A 21,489-nucleotide genomic window follows, 5' to 3' on the forward strand; every position below is an offset into this window, starting at 1 on the left:
GAGGCATGTCTTACCTTGCTTTAATTAACCTCTTGGGGCTAGGGGGCAGAATTTTCACTTTTGGATAAATAGCGTGCCCAATTTCAACTTCCTGCTACTCATGCCAAGAATATAAGATACGCATATTATTCATAGATTTGGGTAGAAAACACTGAAGTTTCTAAAACTGTTTGAATCATGTCTGTGAGTATAACAGAACTTATGTAGCAGGCAAAACCCCGAGGACTAACCGTTCAGAATTTTTTTTTTTTTTTAGGTCTGTCTGTTCATTGAGTTCTCTGGTTTGTTTTCATTCCTGTATTGAACACAGAAAGACCAGTCTACAATTTGATCGATTATTAACGTTTAAAAATACCTAAAGTTGTATTACAAAAGTAGTTTGAAATATTTTGGCAAAGTTTATAGGCAACTTTTGAAATATTTTGTAGTGACGTTGCGTTTTTTGGAAGGTGTTTTTTTCCGGATCAAACGAGCTTTATAAATGGACATTTTGGATATATATGGACGGAATTAATCGAACAAAAGGACCAATTGTGATGTTTATGGGACATATTGGAGTGCCAACAAAAGAAGCTTGTCAAAGGTAATGCATGTTTTATATTTTATTTCTGCATTTGTGTAGCGCCTGCAGGGTTGAAATATGCTACCCCCTTTGTTTACTGCTGGTGCGATAATCAGATAATAGCTTCTTATGCTTTCGCCGAAAAGCATTTTTAAAATCTGACATGTTGGCTGGATTCACAACGAGTGCAGCTTTAATTGAGTATCTTACATGTGTGATTTAATGAAGGTTGTATTTTATATAAAAAAAATAATAATTTGCCGCGCTGCATTTTCCCTGTTTTTTGCCCAAGTGGGACGCAACTGTCCCACCTCGTCAAAATTCAGACCATATCCGTGGAGGCAATTGTTTTATATGAACTTTTTTTTATTGTCCAGTAGCCAAAGGCACAACCCATGCTAGTTGTTGTATATTAGATCACCCCCCTTTCTAAATGTTTAAGGAAATGTTCATCTCTGTTACATGAAACCACTCGCATGTGCATTGCGCTTTTGACAATAGGCGGTTTCCCACTAATTGCATTCTGGAACGAAACGTTGCACGTAACCTACTGCTTTGCTGCGCTTATTATGTGAATAAATAATTGTTTTTCAACATTTTAAGCTAAACGTTCTGATCGGTTTCATCACTCATTGCCTTTTAAAGTATCATTTATTTTTATTTTTTACGTAGCCTACTGGTTGTATGAATTGGGGATCTATCATCCCACAACTGTCCCAGTCTGTTTGGAATAGGAAAATTATTTCTCGACAAGCTGACCAATAGAATAGGTAAACGTTTGTACTATGGGGTATAGTAGATTGACATAGGCTAGTGATTTTCTGTTTGTTACTCGTCTTGTTGGCTGAGGAAAAGTACATGTGGACAGTTATTCTAACATCTTCGAAGTGCACATCTGAATTCAGTAAGAAGATCCGCACATCGTTGCATCCTGGACTTGCATGTCCATTTAACATTTAATTACCATAAACAAAATGTGATTTGTCATTCTGAGCACTGTGGTTGGATGCCCTAATCAGGTTACATACCCAATGCATATGGGTCCGGTAAATTTCTCAAATGTCAGGTAAATTAAAATGTTGCCGGTCAAATGTCCGGCGCCAAATTTTCCTAACGGAACCCCTGGTGGGTAGGTAGGTGGGTGTTCTGTAGGCAGAAGGGTGTTCTTACTGCTGGTCTCTTCTGTTGAGTGCCCTGGGAGATGAGGGCTTCAGTAAAGCCATACCCACTCTCCTGCGCCATGGTGGTTCGTTCCACAGGTGTGTCACTCTCTCAGGGACCTATAGGCACAAAGAGGGTGGCAGGGTAAGAGCAGGTTTACTTCACACACATACACTGTAGAGCTGTTCACGGTTCCGGGTGGACACGATATACCCGAGACCCGAACAGATCGGGTTTGTGTTTGAAATTCAAACTTGTCCCTCGGGTCTGAGCTGGATCCTGTTTGATTGTCATCGGGTCTATGTAACTACAGCTTACTGACCCGAGTGGACCTGACCATGTTCTGCATAGCCCATAGCATACTTATGTTACGCTAATAAGGTGAATTTATTGACTTAGAAGGCCTAGCCAACATAAAGACCTATTCATTAACCAGAAGAGCAACTTGTTAGTTCACAGGCTGAAACAATGGTGCTCAAACACAAGAGGCTGTTTCTGTTCTTAACTGCCATTACAATTAGACTTTTATTAGAGATGTATGCCTTCCTGTTCATCTGTTATCAATACAAAAATGGTGTTCTGGTGAAAACATTCAGAGACAGATAACGCAGACTCACTGGTAAACAAGACAACAGTCAAGAGAAACAGTATGAGTGAGTGCACTGATGCATCTAACATCTATCAGTATCACTGACATCTCCCCCAACCTCTCAGTATCACATAATAAGGCCAGACTTCCATAATAGGAGAGAGCTGACAGAGCCAGAGCATGTGGCCAACCCAGTCATCCTCTGTAGCTGATAATACACCTGAAAGCATCACACGCACATGCACCGTTTCATACAGACTTTTCCATGGGAATGGGGGTTATTCTAGGGTGAAGCTGTAACCATAGTAACCCTAGAAGCCAATCTAGCTTGACACACAAGCATATGCTTTATTTTGCACAAACACCCATAAGCATGCATGCACGCTTTATGAATACATAACAGTAATGTGCTGGACACTGCACAAAACAAACAGAAGAGGATTGTGATTGAAATGCACAGACTGTGCTTTATCACTTCAATTACAGCTAAAGTCTTAACACACACACACACACCTTTCCCCCAAAACAAATTTACTCACCCAGTCCTGGCCAGGGAGTGTTGGCAAAAGTCAACCATCTATCAACCTGAGCCCATAGCTACAATTACTCATCCTCCTTCTGCATCTCTCCACACCACATTTCACTCTCACTTCCTTATTACTAACTTTACTCACGTCCTGAATTAACTCTCCTTTCTAGCAAGCGTATAGCCTAACTTAATGCTCAGAGAGGGCAAAGAGGGGTGGGCTATCAGCTGATCATAGCGAATCTACACTGAACAAAAATATAAAACGCAACATGCAACAATTTCAAAGATATTACTGAGTTACAGTTCATATAAGGAAATCAGTCAATTGAAATAAATTCATTAGGCCCTAATCTATGGATTTCACATGACTGGGAATACAGATATACATCACTTGGTCACAGATACCTTACAGAACAAGGTAGGGGCATGGATCAGAAAACCAGTCAGTATCTGGTGTGACAACCATTTGCATCATGCAGCACAACACATCTCCTTCACATAGAGTTGATCAGACTTGATTGTGGCCTATGGCATGTTGTCCCACTCTTTAATGGCTGTGCGAAGTTTCTGGATATTGGCGGGAACTGGAACATGCTGTCGTACATCCAGAGCATCCCAAACATGCTCAATGGGTGACATGTCTGGTGAGTATGCAGGCCACGGAAGAACTGGGACATTTTCAGCTTCCAGGAATTATGTACAGATCCTTGTGACATGGAGCCATGCATTATAATGCTGAAACATGAGGTGACGGCGACAGATGAACGGCACAACAATGGGCCTCAGGATCTCGTCACGGTATCTCTGTGCATTCAAATTGACATCGATAAAATGTATTTTTTTGTTGCCTGTAGCTTATGCCTGCCCGTACTATAACCGCACCATGAAGCACTTTGTTCCCAACATTGACAACAGAAAACTGCTCACCCACATGTCTGCCATTTGCCCGGTACAGTTGAAACTGGGATTAATTCATAAAGAGCACACTAAGTGATGCCAATGGCCATCGAAAGTGAGCATTTGCCACTTAAGTCAGTTACGACACCGAACTGCAGTCAGGTCAAGACCCTGGTGAGGATGACGAGCTTCCCTGAGGCGTTTTCTGACAGTTTGTGCAGAAATTCTTCAGTTATGCAAAGCCACAGTTTCATCAGCTGTCTGGGTGGCTGGTCTCAGATGATCCCACAGGTGAAGAAGCTGGATGTGGAGGTCAAGGGCTGGTGTGGTTACACATGGTCCGTGGTTGTGAGACCAGTTGGATGTACTGCCAAATTCTCAAAAATGACAGCGGCTTATGGTAGAGAAATTAACATTAAATTCTCTCGCAACAGCTCTGGTGGACATTCCTGCAGTCAGCATGTCAATTGCATGCACCCTCAAAAATGTTGACATCTGTGGCATTGTGTTGTGTGACAAAACTGCACATTTTAGAGTGGCCTTTTGTCCCCAGCACAAGGTGCACCTGTGTAATGATCATGTTTAATCAGCTTCTTGATATGCCACACCTGTCAGGTGGATGGATTATCTTGGCAAAGGAGGAATGCTCACTAAACACATTTCTGCACAACATTTGAGAGAAATAAGCTCTGTCTGCTTATGGAAAATGGCTCAGATCTTTTAATTCAACTCATGAAACCTTTACTCTATATGTTGCATTTGTAATTTTGTTCAGTATAGATTATGTAATGCAGCTAATTATCTTGCTATTCTGTTGAAACAATCTAACTAGTCTTTACCTGTGATTGGAGTTGTTATCTGCCTTTTAGGCCTACTGACAGTCGAATTGAAGCCTTCCCTGTTCCTGACCGTGAGATGACAGGCAAATCAAAAGGGAGCCACTAGTAGCCTACACTACCGTTCGGCGCCGATAGCTTCTGCCTGCAGGACAAGTAACAAGGAGAAGTACAGTACGCGCACGGGTTGGTGCGAAGGAGGAGGGAGTTTCAAGATTCAAAAATTAGCAATGAGCTGGTTTGAAGGTGAACTCAAATAAGAGAGAAAATGGACTAAGTGAAATAAAAAAAGTTAAACGCCACCAATCTTAAAGGGCACTTTTCTTATAGGAGGGCAAAAGGGCAGGTGCCCAGAAAGACCATCTATGCACGTGCCTGATTCCTGCTCTCTCAGTCTTTTCCTTTTTCTCCCATTCACCTCCATAGGTACATCTCTGGCTAAGCATCATTAGCTAAACATCAAATGGTAGAAGACAGAGTGGACAGGAATTAGTTTGTAACGTAAACTAGGCAGAGCCACAACATAAACCTACCTGTCTTTGCTCTTTCTCTCTTATTAACGCCTTTTCTATTCTCCTCTGAAGTTGTTCAACGCTACACTATGATACGTATGACCGCTTATCCTGCACAGCTAGTTTATGTAACTAGCCAATTTGCTGGCTAGCTCTAAGTATGGGTAATTGCATACGTTCCGTCTAGAAGTGGGCGTGTCAACAGAAGTAGGAGGATCAACAGACCGTTTTGATTGTGCGTGTTGTTTTTAGTTTCCACGTTTTAATTGGTCAGTTCCCCACCGTGTGAACCAAGACTGGGTGCTAAAATGCACTCTGTTCTTGATAGAGAATAATACTGTGCCATTTGAATGTTAACAAAACACACAACAAACACCTCACTTATTGCCTATATATGAAAATAAAAGTAATTTCAACGTTAAATACTGAACTAAAATCCACAAATAGCAGTAGAGCATAGATAGGCCTTGGGGTTCTCCAGATGTTGCAGGATGAGATGCACTATACTGAGGATTGCTTAATCTGTGCCACATTTGTATTTGTTAGCCAACTGATACAGGTCCAACAGTGTGTTTAGTCTGACTGAATGATATTTTCAATACACTTCATTACAATGGAGGTCAGAGCAACAGGTCAAAAGTCTTATCTTTGGGAGAAGGCTTCTGAGGAAGACGGGTGATGATTGCCATCTTCCACCGAGGTGGAACCGTGTGGGAATGTACAGGTATCTAAAAGACAGTGACCCTGACTGGTGTTGACCATGTTAACACACTTGGCAGAGGAGTGATGTCAAATTTGATGTAGACGTCATTAAGTTAATTTGCTATTTTCTTTTCATCTGTTGTGTACAGTGGTTTTCTGGTGGGAGTTATATTAGTGATGGCTTTTATTGTTAACCTTTGTCCTTGAATACTCTTCATTCTAAGCTGGTTTGCTGCACAAGTCTAAGAGTAATTATATTGAGCCAAACAATTTTATTATCATCATCTGATAGTAAAATATATAGATGCCATAAGTTATAATAAAACAGATTTATTGGTAAATGGAAAAAAACAGTAGACTGTTTGCTGCCCAATTATACAAGAGTAATTATTATTGGTAATACGTGAAAAACTGGAAGACTAATAACTGACATCAACATTTATTTTCATATACTGTATAAGCTATAAGAGAGGTGTTTGTTATGTGTTTTGTTAACATTAAAATGGCATAGTATGATTTTCTATCAAGAATAAAGCGGCTGTTACCCCTCCCAGTCTTGTTTCACACTTTCAGGAACTGACCAATAAAAACACGCTCAATCAAAACAGTCTAACCAATTACAGAACGCTGGTGTAACGCCTATCGCTGCTGATCCTCCAACTTCTGTTGACACACCCACTTCCAGACACACTCCACGTATGCATTTACCCAAGGGAGGAAAAGTGACAAGGACATGGCTAACGTTACTTGTTTGGGTAAAGTGTACATTGCAAATTTGAGTTGTTTTGATTAATACATTTTTCAAATGTGCTTGCAAAACAGTATTTGCTTCTCACGTTGTGATCTTCTGTCTGCTGGCAGTACTTATGATGTTCAATCACTGAGAGTCTAACCTAACATAGAAAGCGTAAAATAAACACCTGATACTAGATCCTCTACATCAGTGATTCTCAACTGGTGGGTTGCGACCAGGTTCGTTGGCTGGCGACCAGTGTGCACACAGGCACCTAACTGTAGACAAGAACCCACACCAGAAAGTGGGAAACAGGGCTGCCTAAATATGATCCCCAATCAGAGACAACGATAAACAGCTGTCTCTGATTGGGAACCATATCAAATCTAATCTAATCTAGTCACATACACATGGTTAGCAGATGTTAATGCGAGTGTAGCGAAATGCTTGTGCTTCTAGTTCCGACAATGCAGTAATAACCAACGAGTAATCTAACTAACAATTCCAAAACTACTACCTTATACACACAAGTGTAAAGGGATAAAGAATATGTACATAAAGATATGTGAATGAGTGATGTCACAGAACGGCATAGGCAAGATGCAGTAGATGGTATCGAGTACAGTATATACATATGAGATGAGTATGTAAACAAAGTGGCATAGTTTAAAGTGGCTAGTGATACATGTATTACATAAAGATGCAGTAGATGATATAGAGTACAGTATATACGTAGACATATGAGATGAATAATGTAGGGTATGTAAACATTATATTAAGTAGCATTGTTTAAAGTGGCTAGTGATATATTTTACATAAATTCCCATTATTAAAGTGGCTGGAGTTGAGTCAGTGTGTTGGCAGCAGCCACTCAATGTTAGTGGTGGCTGTTTAACAGTCTGATGGCCTTGAGATAGAAGCTGTTTTTCAGTCTCTCGGTCCCAGCTTTGATGCACCTGTACTGACCTCGCCTTCTGGATGATAGCGGGGTGAACAGGCAGTGGCTCGGGTGGTTGTTGTCCTTGATGATCTTTATGGCCAACATAGAAAGACAAAACCCCCTAGACCTACAACAACCCTAGACATACAAAACCCTAAACATACAAAACACTAGACATACAACACTAGAGTACCCAACCTAGTCACACCCTGACCTAACCAAATTATATAGAAAACAGAGATATCTAAGGTCAGGGCGTGACACTACCTCTTCCCCTACTGTATTTATTTATTTTGCTCCTTTGCACCCCATTATGTCTATTTCTACTTTGCACATTCTTCCACTGCAAATCTACCATTCCAGTGTTTTACTTGCTATATTGTATTTACTTCGCCACCATGGCCTTTTTTTTGCCTTTACCTCCCTTATCTCACCTCATTTGCTCACATCGTTTATAGACTTATTTTTCTACTGTATTATTGACTGTATGTTTGTTTTACTCCATGTGTAATTCTGTGTTGTTGTATGTGTCGAACTGCTTTGCTTTATCTTGGCCAGGTTGAAATTGTAAATGAGAACTTGTTCTCAACTTGCCTACCTGGTTAAATAAAGGTGAAATAAAATAAAATAAAATAAAAATATTGGATAGCGACTGAGACAACCTGGTTCAATTTGGGTCCCGAAGAAAAACCAGTTGAGAACCACTGCTCTACATACTGTTCTTGACAAGAAGGGAAAATAACTGTTAGGGGAGGAGTTAAAATGGAGTGTCGCCAAAGTTGTCACCTTGATAACGTCCACAGTGGAAGTCGTGTCACAGGCTCTCTTTCCATTTCCCCTGAACACCAGAACATCCGGCCACAAAGTCAAAATTGTCTATATCGTAAAAATTCATGAAAACAAACACTTACTTTTGGGTCTTAATTTAAGGTTAGGCATAAGGTTAACAGTATGGTTAATATTAGTGTTAAGGTTAGGTTTAAAAATCACATGAATGAAAATAAATTGTAGAAATAGACAGAGTTTATGACTGCGGTAACTAGTGACAATCCTACTGAGAGGCGTGTAGTAAGCTTGGAGCGCCCCCTTCAGGCCAAAAATAAAGACAAGATTAGCACATTTGTTTGTTCATTTGTTAATATAATATCAGCGTTTTTATAAGTGAATGCCGATACATATGTATATAAGGCCAATATTGGCCAAAAATATCGCTAAACTGATTTATTGTTTGGCCTCTAGTGGTCATAGTGCTGTAGTGGGCTGGGATTGGGAGATCATGAGGGACTCTCAGTGAGAAGAGGAGACTGGCGTAACCATGGTTGCATTTGCAACCACTTAACACTGTCACTCACACTATCATCAACTCTGGTATTCACATCACACCGCAGGGCTGGAAATGCAGTCTAGAGAGGGAGACAGCGATTACATGAGAGAGTGTGAGCCGACAAACCAAAAAGAAAGATGGACAGCGAGAAAGCAACAGAAGCAGAACACCTCTGTTAGTAAGAGACTGTGCTTGTATTGTTCCCTGTATCACTGATCTGCAGAAGAGAGTTCTGACTGTCTACCGTCTGTCCTAAATGGCACCATATTCCCCATAGTGCACTACATTTAAAAAGTAGTGCACAGGTGCGGCCTCTCTCTCTAAGGCTGGGCCACCAGAGGCTCTGGGTTCAAGCCCAGGCTCTGTCGCACCCGGCCGCGACCGGGAGGTCCATGGGGTGACGCACAATTGGCCTAGCATCGTCCGGGTTTGGGAGGGCTTGGCCGGTAGAGATATCCTTGTCTCATCGCGCACTAGTGACTCCTGTGGCGGGCCGGGCACAATGCACGCTGACCAGGTCGCTAGGTGTACAGTGTTTCCTCCGACACATTGGTGCGGCTGGTTTCCGGGTTGGATGTGCACTGTGTTAAGAAGCAGTACGGCTTGGTTGGGTTGTGTTTCGGAGGACGCATGGCTCTCGACCTTCGTCTCTCCCGAGCCCGTATGGGAGTTGTAGCGTTGAGACAATTGCATACCACGAAATTGGGGAGAAAAATGGGGTAAAAATAAATATATATATCATTTTTTAAGTAGTGCACTGGGGAATAGGGTGCCATTTGAGACGCCTCATAGGTTGTCCTATTGGCTGCGTGTGATCAGTCAGTCAGACTAGGTAGATAGGCTAGAGCCTAGAGAGGTACAGGGAGTCTAGAGGCTGTGTGTGGTCAGTAAAACCAGGTCAGGCCTGGTCTGATTGACCACACACAGCCTCTAGCCTCCCTGTACCTCCCCAGGCCCTAGCCTATCCACCTGGTTTGATGATTGTATGATGATTGTATGTATTTTCCATGGAGGGCCACATTAGAATATATTTTTGCCATTGCGGGCCAGAATCATATTACATACATACTACTTATTTTACTTTTTTAACATGCACAGAAATAAACCATATCCATGTTCTCCTCTTGGTAGTCATTATTAAACATGCAATGGACTACACGGAGGGAAAGTACACTGCACATACAGCACCACGGACAGAACTCTTGTTAGCGGGTATGCACAAAAACACAAGAAAGAGAGAGCTCAACATTACATTTAAACTACTCAATCAGTGTGAGGAGTGAAGTCTCTGATTGACATTGACTAGAGCAGTGAAGTCAGGTATAGTTTCTGACGTCGCTATGAGCAGGATTGCTGAGAGGTGAGAGTCAGTAAGAGATGATCTGTGCCTTGACTTGTTATATTTCGTCACTGAAAATGTCTGTTCACATACATAGGTTGACCCAAACAGTACAAACATCTTCTGAGCATGACCCCTAATCTTTGGAAAGTTTTATTTATCGAGAGATGCATAGAACCTCGTCAGTGACATTGTTTTGAGTAGTTCTCCAATCACTGCACCAGACTGAAGATTGATAAGCTCAAGTTGCAGGTAAGTGGGAGCGTTATGCACATTGAAGGTGAAAGGAGAGGAAACCAACAGCATTAAATGTTCCAACACTTTGAAGTCCTCAAAACGAGAGAAAACTCACCATTCAAAGCACACAGCAGAGATGTATACTTCTCCCGCTAGTCCTCTGAAAAGGAACAAATTAGTAGTGTCAGAAGGTGGTTGAGATTGTTGACTTCTACTTGGCGGGTCAGGAGGAGTCAATTTCCCTTGAAGGCTTTGACAAGGCTGTACATCTGATGTGCAAAAGGGCCCTTCCCTTGTAGTTTGGAATTAATTTAATTCACGAGGGCCATGATGTCCACGGTGAAGGCAAAATCAGCCAACCATTCTTTATCTTGCAGTTGAGGGAAATCCACATATTTTCCTTTCATTTGCAAAAACTCTGCAATCTCCTACTTCAGGTCCCACACCATTTTAAGAACCTTCCCCAAACTCAGCAATCTCCGACTTCAGGTCCCACACCATTTTAAGAACCTTCCCCAAACTCAGCCATCTCACGTTTGTGTGGTAGGGGAGATTTGCAACTTCCAACTGTGAGACAAACTGTCTGTGGTTTAAATATTTAGCTCTTATGAAGTTTACCACTTTAGTGACTGTGTCCACAACATGACTCATTTTCAGAACACATTTACAGAGCACCTCCTGATGAGTAATGCAACGCAGGAAAATTATTTTCTGATCTGGGTTCAGCTCAGCTACTTCATCCTTTTCAAAAGGCCAATGTTTTTTTCTGTCAAGTTTGGGCACCCATCAGTGGTCACACTGGATAACTTTTCAAAACTCAGTCCCAGCTTTGCCACACACATATTAACCTCCTTCAATAAACATTTCCCTGTGGTTTTGCTCTTCGTTGACTGCACTAAAGCAAGCCTCCATAATTTCAGAGTATGGGGTTATGCCTCGTAATAATATCAACAACTCCACCTTGTCACGAGCATCACTGCTCTCATCCAGGGCCAAGGAGAAATCCGTTACCTTGTCTTTCAACTGTTGTTCCATATTCTCTGCGATGTCCTCAACACGCCGTGTCACTATTCGTCTTGACAGGGAAACATTTCCAAACAGCTCTTTATTGTTGGGGCAAAGTATTGCTGCAGAGTCAATTAGAAATTATTTAATGAATTCGCTCTCAGCGAATGTCTTGTTATGTTTAGCAATTTTGTGGGACAGTACATAGCTGGCTCTCGCAATTCCGTCGTTTGATGAATGCAGTTTTGTGAAAAGTCTTGGCTGCTTTTGCAACTGAGAAAGCAACTCTTTCGATGCACTTGCCCGCTGCTCAGAAGACATATTCCTACAGTTCTCTGTATGCTTCGTTTGGAAGTGTCGGGACAAGTTGAAGTATTTCAAGACTGCAATAATCTCTTTGCACACAGCTTTCCCTGATACCTCAATAAAGACATATTTCAATGTCCACTCTTGCTGGAACATCCTACATTCATTGTCTACTTTCCTTTTCCTTGAAAACTATTTTTGCGCAATTTCTAGCTAACTATTATTTATAACTGTGACTTTTGTGTCAGCCTGTCAGTTACTGTCTGTTCTAGTGCAGTTGTTATTTGTAGGTGCCTTCAAAATAAATGTCACACAAGCGGTGGGATCATTACACAAAGGCGAGTATTCAATGGGCTTTTAATTTGAATTAGTGATGGGCATTCCGGCTCTTTTCAATGAGATTTATATGCACTTTGTTTACATACATTAAAAAGTTATACTTTAAATGCAAATGTTTAATAGCATCCTTTTTCATAACAAACCAATGCATTTTTAAATACATTGTGGTTAAGGTAGAGTATGATTTCATGTAATAATTTAATTATAATTGTTTTAACACCAATCAAAGTCAAACTATTGCAGACTGTTTGACTTGAAAAATACAAAACATATATTTTTTAAAGAACCGTTTGGGAGCCAAAAGAGCTGTCTCTTTTTGGTGAGCTGAGCCTTAGACCTTGCCTCATTAACTTGGTACGCCCAGAGAATTGCCCTAAAGGCGGTTACGCCCACTTCTGACCCAAGGGTATAAAACCTGTGAGTATAGAATCTACGACAGGACTACGTGACCCCAGCTGCAGCAAGGTCTAAAAAAGCCAACGAACCCAGAACGCAACGCAAGTTTGAAGACAAACTTTTCTACCCAAGTTACAGATGAGTAGCTGTGTCTAAGCGGGTGAATTCAAGTCGAACCACCTAGCCTCCATCTCCCATCGAATCGTGGTATCTAAAGGGTTTCATTCCTATGCTGTGAGCTCTGAGCTACAGAGCTGTCTGTCCTCAGAAGACCCCTTCCAGAGAAAAGGGTGAGGGAACAGACTCCTAAGCCAAAAAGGACACTGACATCGGGAGGACGAGCAGGGAGGTGCGCAGGAGAAGTGCGTCATCGAACAGCGGAACGGTCCACGCAGAGAATCCTTGGAAATCATCCCCACGTAATTACATCATTTAATTCTGACCCATAAGAGTGGCAGTTTGGGGAAAGGCTAGGGTTAGAATAGCATAGCTGACAAATTCACCCAAATGTATATTTCTCTTTATTTTCTCTCTCTTTTGAAATCCTCATTGTGGGTAACACGCGCCATAGTGTGTTGGCCCGTTATACTAAGTTCTAATCAATAGCCTATAATGTGTTTTGTCTATGTGCATCTTTTATCATAATTTTAGCTTTTTAGTAAGTAAATATTCAACTAAGATTGGTGTGGTACGAACTCATTGGTGAGACCCGGGTCCATGCAGATTCACGGGCTATACGACGTTCAGAACTAGATTGGTAGAGGTAACTGGTAAATTAGCGGCTGTTGTAAAATCGATATTCTGATATTCTTTGAGTTAATTTGGGAAATAGAAACTCAATTAAAAACTAGTTTTCCCATGGTGCCCCAGGTTAATGAGTTAATAATTGCTTGATTCAGTTAATCACGCAATTAGAAACTTGTAATCATTCGATGAGCAACAGTCGTCACATTAACTAATACAACGTCACAACACCATGTTATAACCAGAAGCACACAGCAATGCCGACCATATGTTGCTTTTATGAGAGATTTGCATTCAGAAATGCAAGCGGCCTCACTTTTGAGGGGCTGATGCGGTTTCTTCTCTCAGTAATTATTTGTTCAGTTTTTGAGAAGACCCTCTCAGAGGGAACTGATGTGGCCACTATACAGAGTCTCCCTGTCATGACTTTAGTAAGCCGTGGGTACACAGAGGCCTTATTATTCCACCAGCTCAGAGGATCTGCAGGAGGGGCTCCTCCAAATAGGATCAGACCTCCATTATGAGATCTGCTGAGGAATTTATTTGTGCTGCATCCCCAGTTGCTCTCTCGTCGAACAGCATCCAAAAAGCAGACGTTTGTGGCACTACTGCTGGTGCTTCTGCTCCATCAGATCCCTCTTCTTCCTGTTGCCCTGGTGCCTGAGCCAGCTGACTGCTGGGGCTGTCCCTACCTGCAGCTGAGGTTATTCTTTGAAGAGCCTCATCAATCGCTCTGGCATCACTGAAGTCTAACTTCTTAAACCTGGGGTCAAGTGCAGCAGTTTCTGATTATATTCCATTCTGTGGAACTTTCTGTCCATTGATGAACATAGGGTGTCCATCAACTCTGTCACATGTCCTGTGGTTACATTTGCTTCTCTGTGGCGGCTGGCTATGATTCGCTGCAGACCTTTACACAGGAGTATCATTTTTGAGCCTATCACATAGCTGAAAAGAGAGAACAGTAACTTATTAGTTCAACAGGTTCATGTTTTGTCTACTGATACTACATTCTCATATACTGCTCATATACAGTTGAAGTTGGAAGTTTACATACACTTAGGTTGGAGTTATTAAAACAAACTTTTCAACCACTCCACACATTTCTTGTTAACAAACTATAGTTTTGGCAAGTCGGTTAGGACATCTACTTTGTGCATGACACAAGTCATTGTTTACAGACAGATTATTTCACTGTATCACAATTCCATTGGGTTAGAAGTGTACATACACTAAGTTGACTGTGCCTTTGAACAGCTTGGAAAATTCCAGAAAATGATATCATGGCTTTGGAAGCTTCTGATAGGCTAACTGACATCATTTGAGTCAATTGGAGGTGTACCTGTGGATGTATTTCAAGACCTACATTCAAACACAGTGCCTCTTTGCTTGACATCATGGGAAAATCAAAAGAAATCAGCCAAGACCTCAAAAAAAATTGTAGACCTCCACAAGTCTGGTTCATCCTTGGGAGTAATTTCCAAATGCCTGAAGGTACCACGTTCATCTGTACAAGTATAGTATAGTACCCAAGTATAAACACCATGGGACCATGCAGCCGTTATACCACTCAGGAAGGTGACGTGTTCTGTCTCCTATAGATGAACGTACTTTGGTGTGAAAAGTGTAAATCAATCCCAGAACAACAGCAAAGGACCTTGTGAAGATGCTGGAGGAAATAAGTACAAAAGTATCTATATCCACAGTAAAACGAGTCATATGTCGACATAACCTGAAAAGGCCGCTCAGCAAGGAAGAAGCCACTGCTCCAAAACCGCCATAAAAAAAAACAGAATACGGTTTGCAACTGCACATGGGGACAAAGATCGTACTTTTTGGACAAATGTCCTCTGGTCTGATGAAACAGAAATATAACTGTTTGGCCATAATGACCATCGTTATGTTTGGAGGAAAAAGGGGGGTGCTTGCAAGCCGGTGAACACCATCCCAACCGTGAAGCACGGGGATGGCAGCATCATGTTGTGGGGGTGCTTTGCTGCAGGAGGGTCTGGTGCACTTCACAAAATAGATGACATCATGAGGTAGGAAAATTATGTTGATATATTGAAGCAACATCTCAAGACATCAGTTAAAGTTTGGTCGCAAATGGGTCTTCCAAATGGACAATGAGCCCAAGCATACTTCCAAAGTTGTGGCAAAATGGCTCAATGACAACAAAGTCAAGTTATTGGAGTGGCCATCACAAAGCCCTGACCTCATTCCTAGAGAAACTTTGTGGGCACAACTGAAAAAGCATGTGAGAGCAAGGAGGCCTACAAACGGACTCAGTTACACCAGCTCTGTCAGAAGAAATGGGCCAAAATCCACCCAATTTATTCTGGGAAGCTTGTGGAAGGCTACCTGAAACGTTTGACCCAAGTTAAACAATTTAAAGGCAATGCTACCAAATACTAACTGAGTGTATGTAAACTTCTGTCCCAGTGGGAATGTGTTGAAATAAATAAAAAGCTTAAATAAATAATTCTCTCTACTATTATCTCTACTATTATTCTGACATTTCACATTCTTAAAATAAGTGGTGATCCTAATTGACCTAAGACAGGGAATTTTTACTCAGATTAAATGTCAGGAATTGTGAAAAACTGAGTTTAACTGTATTTGGCTAAATTGTATGTAAACTTCCGACTTCAACTGTACATATATAATACTGGATTAAATAATGAGGTAGTAATAACTGCTTACTGTACCTCTCTCCACTGATCTCCACAGGGACCTGCTCAAAAGGTTCCAGGACTCTGCACACCTCCTCAACCACCTCCCATTCCTCTTGGGTCAGAGCGTCAACAGGTGCATTGACGATGGCCAGGGTAGAGATGATGGCATCCTTTGACTCAAGAAACCGCTTCAACATATAAAATGTTGAATTCTACCTTGTAGTGCAGTCTTGTTTAAGCCTCAGCTCAGGCGTCCCCATCTTTCATTGTGTAGACTTTAGTTTTACAGCACCTACTGTGCTCCTGTGGAAGTATTCTACAGCTGCTTTCACTTTGTCCACAGGGGGCTTCATCACCTTCAGAGCATCTCTTAGAATCAGGTTGATTGTGTGGGCAAGACATGGATGATGGGTTCATTTTAAAATTGTCATGGCTTTGGTTATGTTAGCTGCATTGTCAGACCACTTTTCCGTCTACTTGCCATTCTCTGGCCACTCTCAACAGTTCCTCTGCCAAGTTCTCTGAGGTGTGTCTGTCGCTGAACTTAAAGCAGTCCAGAAGACAGCTAGACATTGAAAAATCTTCAATGAAGTGACATATAACCAACATGTAAGACGTGGTTGCTCTTGATGTCCAGCAGTCAGTGGTAAGGCAAACTGCAGTAGCTTTTTGGACTCTTTCCCACACTGAAGCCTGTGTGCTCTCGTACAGTTGTGGAATAAGGGATTTTGAAAGGGTTTTCCTGCTTGGAATTGTGTACATTGAATTTAGACTATTGCTATAATTTTTAAAACCTCTATCCTCCACGATCGAAAATGGCTGGAAATCAGTGGCAATCATTTTAGCCAATGCAATATCAATTTGGCCTTGTTTTTCTACAGACATAGACTTTGGCATAAACTGGTCCATAGAAGACTGCGTTGCTGTGGGTCGCGGAGTAGGTCTACTTGACTGAGTGGCTACATCTCCACGTGTGGAGGTGCTGGCTCCACCACTATCACTATGCTCTAACATTGTTTACATTATTAAAATGCATCCAAATGCTACTGTACTTCCGACTCATTTCCCAGCTGTTGTTTTCACAGCTGTCCTTCCTCTCTCTCCTCGGCTGCTAAAGTGTGTGACTGAGTGAGTTGGCTTGACACTTAGAGCGAATAACCCATCACTAATTTGAATAACAAATACGTTTTTCAAAACTTTACTATGGCAAATTCCTTGATCTGATTTCGCGGACGTATTGAATCAGGTCGTGGGCTGCATACGGCCCCTGGCCGGCCTTTGTCCAGGCCCCCTACCTTTCAGACAGAAAGAAAAGGTGGCAAAAAGTTGGCAGCATGTTAAAGTTGCCAGTAACTGTCTTGGTAGGTTTATATGTTTGGTCAGTCAGTGTGGCTGTTAGACCAGTGTGGTGGAGACTGGAGAAGAGACAGAGGGGGACTGGGAGTGCCTGGGAGGCAGCATTACACTAGATGGATTATTTAATGGTTGCAGGCTTCAGGTATTTAACACTGCTTATGCAACCCTGTTCCCCAACACCAACATCAATCTAGGTTAGTTTGAAACCGAGTGGCTCACAGCTATATAGGGCCTTAGGAAACATTATTTTACTTCATTTCACACAACTACAGTAGCTGGGGTATTTTTGCCAAATAAATCTTCAGTGTGAGCGAAGCCAAGGAAAGCTAGTTTTAATGACTGAGTACTGTGTTGTTGCTCGACAAGCAGGTTTCCACAGGCAATTCCTTTGATATATGCTTCTGTAGTAGAGTAGAGTTCACGTACTAGTGAGTTCAATACTAAACCTGCCACAAAGAGACTTAAAGCCTGTATCTCTCTCTCTCTCCCTATGTCTCTCTCCATCACTCTCCCTCTCCCTCATCCCACTTTCTCTCCCTCCTGCCCCATTAAAGTTGGCTAATTAAAACCAATCCATTCCCTTCTTTGGGGAGGTGCTCCACTTCAACTGGCTCCGGTTCCCACATTTATTATCTTCCCCGTGGGAACACCAGGCATCAATCAGAGGTTACCAGGGCCCCTCGGTTTCCTCCAACAAGGGAGGAGGAAGAAGGGAGAGAGGAGGTAGAGGAGGAGGAAGATGGGAGAGGGGAGGGAAAGAGAGGAAGGGTGTTCATTTGTGGATTAAGGATGTCAGTAATCAGCATGTATCAGAGTGATAGGCTGTAGTAGGGTTGTATAAAATCTCTACAGGGGAAGGCCACACAGAATCAGCATATACATATATAGGTAGGTCAGCCCTATACTAGCTATGTACCAAAACCGCCTCTCTCTCTCTAAACAAGGCCACATGAATTGAAACCACTGGGGCCAGCAGATATACACTCAGTGGTACACCACCCCGTTCACGAAAATGGTTCGCTTCTACAGACAGTGAGTGATGTCATGTGGCCGTGGCTTACTATATGAAGCAGGCACCCAGGCATCGAGGCATTCAGTTACTGTTCGATTTAATGTTAGAATGGGCGAAACAGGTAACCAAGCGACTTTGAGCACGATATGATCATCGGTGCCTGGCGCGCCGGTTCCAGTATCTCAGAAACGGACGGCCTCCTGGGCTTTTCATGCTTGCCATTTCCCAAAAAACATCCAGTCAGTGGTAGTCCTGTGGGCGAAAACAGGTCGTTGATGAGAGGTCTAAGGAGAATGGCAAGAATAGCTGTATTTTTTTATATTCATGCCATGAGATTTCAACCAACGACGTGATTGGTCGATTGATCCTGCTGTCTGATCTAAAAATCAATGAAGTTGTCACGTTGTCACACCCTGACCTTAGAGCTTTTTGTGTCTCTATTTTGGTTTGGTCAGGGTGTGATTTGGGTGGGCATTCTATGTTCCCTTTTCTATGTTTTTGTATTTCTTTGTTTTGGCCGTCTATCGTTGTCTCTGATTGGGAACCATACTTATTAGGTAGCTTTTTCCCACATGGTTTTTGTGGGTAGTTAATTTCTGTTTAGTGTTTTGCACCTTCCAGGACTGATTCGGTTATTCTCTTTGTTATTTTTGTTATAGTGTTCAGTTAAAATAAAAGCATGAACACTTACCACGCTGCACTTTGGTCCGATGATTCCTCTTCCTCTTCTTCAGACGACGAAAGCCGTTACACACGTATACTCCCTCTCCGGCCTCTAGGTCATCAGGCTGCTGATTATCCCACACACCTGTCACCATCATCTCGCGCACCAGCGCCTCATGACACTCACCTGGACTCCATCACCTCCTTGAATTATCTTCCCTATATCTGTCGCTCCCCTTGGTTCTTTCCTCTGGAGTTATTGGCTCTGTTTCATTTCAGTGTGTTGTTTGTGTTTATTATTTGTTTATTTATTAACACTTGCTCCCTGTACTTGCTCCCCGACTCTCAACGCACTCATTACATGAGTCATGTTTCATAGAAATTATTGTGGCCTTAGTGATAAGGCCTTAGTGATAAGGCCTTAGTGATAAGGCGATTGCATGATTTAAAAAATGAATTATTTCACCTTTATTTAACCAGGTAGGCTAGTTGAGAACAAGTTCTCATTTACAACTGCGACCTGGCCAAGATAAAACAAAGTAGTGCGACACAAACAACAATACAGAGTTACACATGGAATAAACAAACATACTGATGTAAAGGTCACGTTCTGACCTTTATTTCCTTTGTTTTGTATTTATTTAGTATGGTCAGGGCATGAGTTGGGTGGGCAGTCTATGTTTGTTTTTCTATGTTTTGGGGTATTTCTATGTTTCGGCCTAGTATGGTTCTCAATCAGAGGCAGGTGTCATTAGTTGTCTCTGATTGAGAATCATACTTAGGTAGCCTGGGTTTCACTGTGTGTTTGTGAGTGATTGTTCCTGTCTCTGTGTTTTGCACCAGATAGGGCTGTTTTTGGTTTGCCACGTTTATTGTTTTGTAGTGTTCATCTTTCTTTATTAAACATGAATCAATATAACCACGCTGCGTTTTGGTCTGCTTCTCCTTCACCACAGGAAAACCCTTACAGAATCACCCACCACAACAGGACCAAGCAGCGCGGTAACGGGCAACAGCAGCGAAAAGAGGAATGGACATGGGAGGATGAGTTGGATGGTAAAGGACCCTGGGCACAGCCTGGAGAATATCGCCGCCCCAAAGAAGAGCTGGAGGCGGCGAAGCCGGAGAGGCGCTGGTATGAGGAGGCAGCACGGCGGTGTGGATGGAAGCCAGAGAGTCAGCCCAAAAAATTTATTGGGGGGGACACACACAGGAAGTGTGGTGAAGCCAGGTAGGAGACCTGCGCCAACTTCCTGTGCTTACCGGGGGGCTGGAGAGACCGGGCAGGCACCGTGTTATGCTGTGAAGCGCACGGTGTCCCCAGTGCTGGTGCATAGCCCGGTGCGGTACATTCCAGCTCCGCGTATCGGCCGGGCTAGAGTGGGCATCGAGCCAAGTGCCATGAAGCCGGCTCTACGCATCTGGTCTCCAGTGCGTCTCCTTGGGCCGGCTTACATGGCACCAGCCTTGCGCACGGTGTCCCCGGTTCGCCTGCATAGCCCAGTGCGGGCTATTCCACCTCGCCGCACTGGCAGGGCGACCGGGACCATTCAACCGGGTAAGGTTGGGCAGGCTCGGTGCTCAAGAGCTCCAGTGCGGTCCGGTCTATCCGTCACCACCTCCACGCACCTCCACGTACCAGCCCTTCGGTGGCAGCCCCCCGCACCAGGCTGTCTCTCCGGCTCATCCTTACAGAGGCTCCCGCCTGTCCAGCGCTGCCGGAGCCTTCCTCCTCTCCAGCGCTGTCGGAGTCTCCCGCCTCTCCAGCGCTGCCAGAGTCTTCCTCTCCAGCATTGCCGGAGCTTCCCGTCTGCCCAGCGCCATCTGAGCCACCCGTCTGCCCAGCGCCGCCTGAGCCGCCCGTCTGCCCAGCGCCGCCTGAGCCGCCCGTCTGCCCAGCGCCGCCTGAGCCGCCCGTCTGCCCAGCGCCGCCTGAGCCGCCCGTCTGCCCAGCGCCGCCTGAGCCGCCCGTCTGCCCAGCGCCGCCTGAGCCGCCCGTCTGCCCAGCGCCGCCTGAGCCGCCCGTCTGCCCAGCGCCGCCAGTGCCGCCCGTCAGCCAGGGGCCGCCAGTGCCGCCAGTCAGCCAGGGGCCGCCAGGGGCCGCCAGTCAGCCAGGGGCCGCCAGTGCCGCCAGTCAGCCAGGGGCCGCCAGAGCCCCTCAGCCCAGAGGCGCCAGAGCCCCTCAGCCCAGAGGCGCCAGAGCCCCTCAGCCCAGAGGCGCCAGAGCCCCTCAGCCCAGAGGCGCCAGAGCCCCTCAGCCCAGAGGCGCCAGAGCCCCTCAGCCCAGAGGCGCCAGAGCCCCTCAGCCCCGAGCTTCTGCCCCTCTGTCCCGAGCTTCCGCCCCTCTGTCCAGTGGGGTCATTTAGAGGGGTCGCCGTGGTTAGGAGGCCACGGAAGCAGACAATAAGGCGGACTAAGACAATGGTGGAGTAGGGTGCGCGTCCCGCGCCAGAGCCGCCACCGCGGACAGACGCCCACCCAGACCCTCCCCTATAGGTTAAGGTTTTGCGGCCGGAGTCCGCACCTTTGGGGGGGGTGTACTGTCACGTCTGACCTTTATTTCCTTTGTTTAGTATTTATTTAGTATGGTCAGGGCGTGAGTTGGGTGGGCAGTCTGTTTGTTTTTCTATGT

The 21,489-nt window shown here is 43.9% G+C and overlaps 1 protein-coding gene across 6 annotated transcripts in view; it reads right to left on the minus strand.

The window, feature by feature from the left end:
• The window catches only part of gpat2 (glycerol-3-phosphate acyltransferase 2, mitochondrial), a 50,052-nt gene extending 44,757 nt beyond the window's left edge, over window positions 1–5,295 (minus strand). For all 6 annotated transcript variants that reach the window (XM_090190940.1, XM_090190939.1, XM_036936097.2 and 3 more), the window contains exons 1-2: window positions 5,108–5,295; window positions 1,733–1,842 (exon numbers count right to left, since the gene is read on the minus strand). In XM_090190940.1, coding sequence (XP_090047066.1) covers window positions 1,733–1,804 — 72 coding nt within the window. In that variant the 5' untranslated portion in view covers window positions 1,805–1,842; window positions 5,108–5,295. The remainder of the gene's footprint in view (window positions 1–1,732; window positions 1,843–5,107) is intronic.
• Between the last annotated feature and the right edge of the window lie 16,194 nt (window positions 5,296–21,489).

The sequence above is a fragment of the Oncorhynchus mykiss genome, chromosome 11, assembly GCF_057628025.1.
Source record: "Oncorhynchus mykiss isolate SJ-2025 chromosome 11, ASM5762802v1, whole genome shotgun sequence".
In the NCBI taxonomy this organism is placed as follows: Eukaryota; Metazoa; Chordata; class Actinopteri; order Salmoniformes; family Salmonidae; genus Oncorhynchus; species Oncorhynchus mykiss.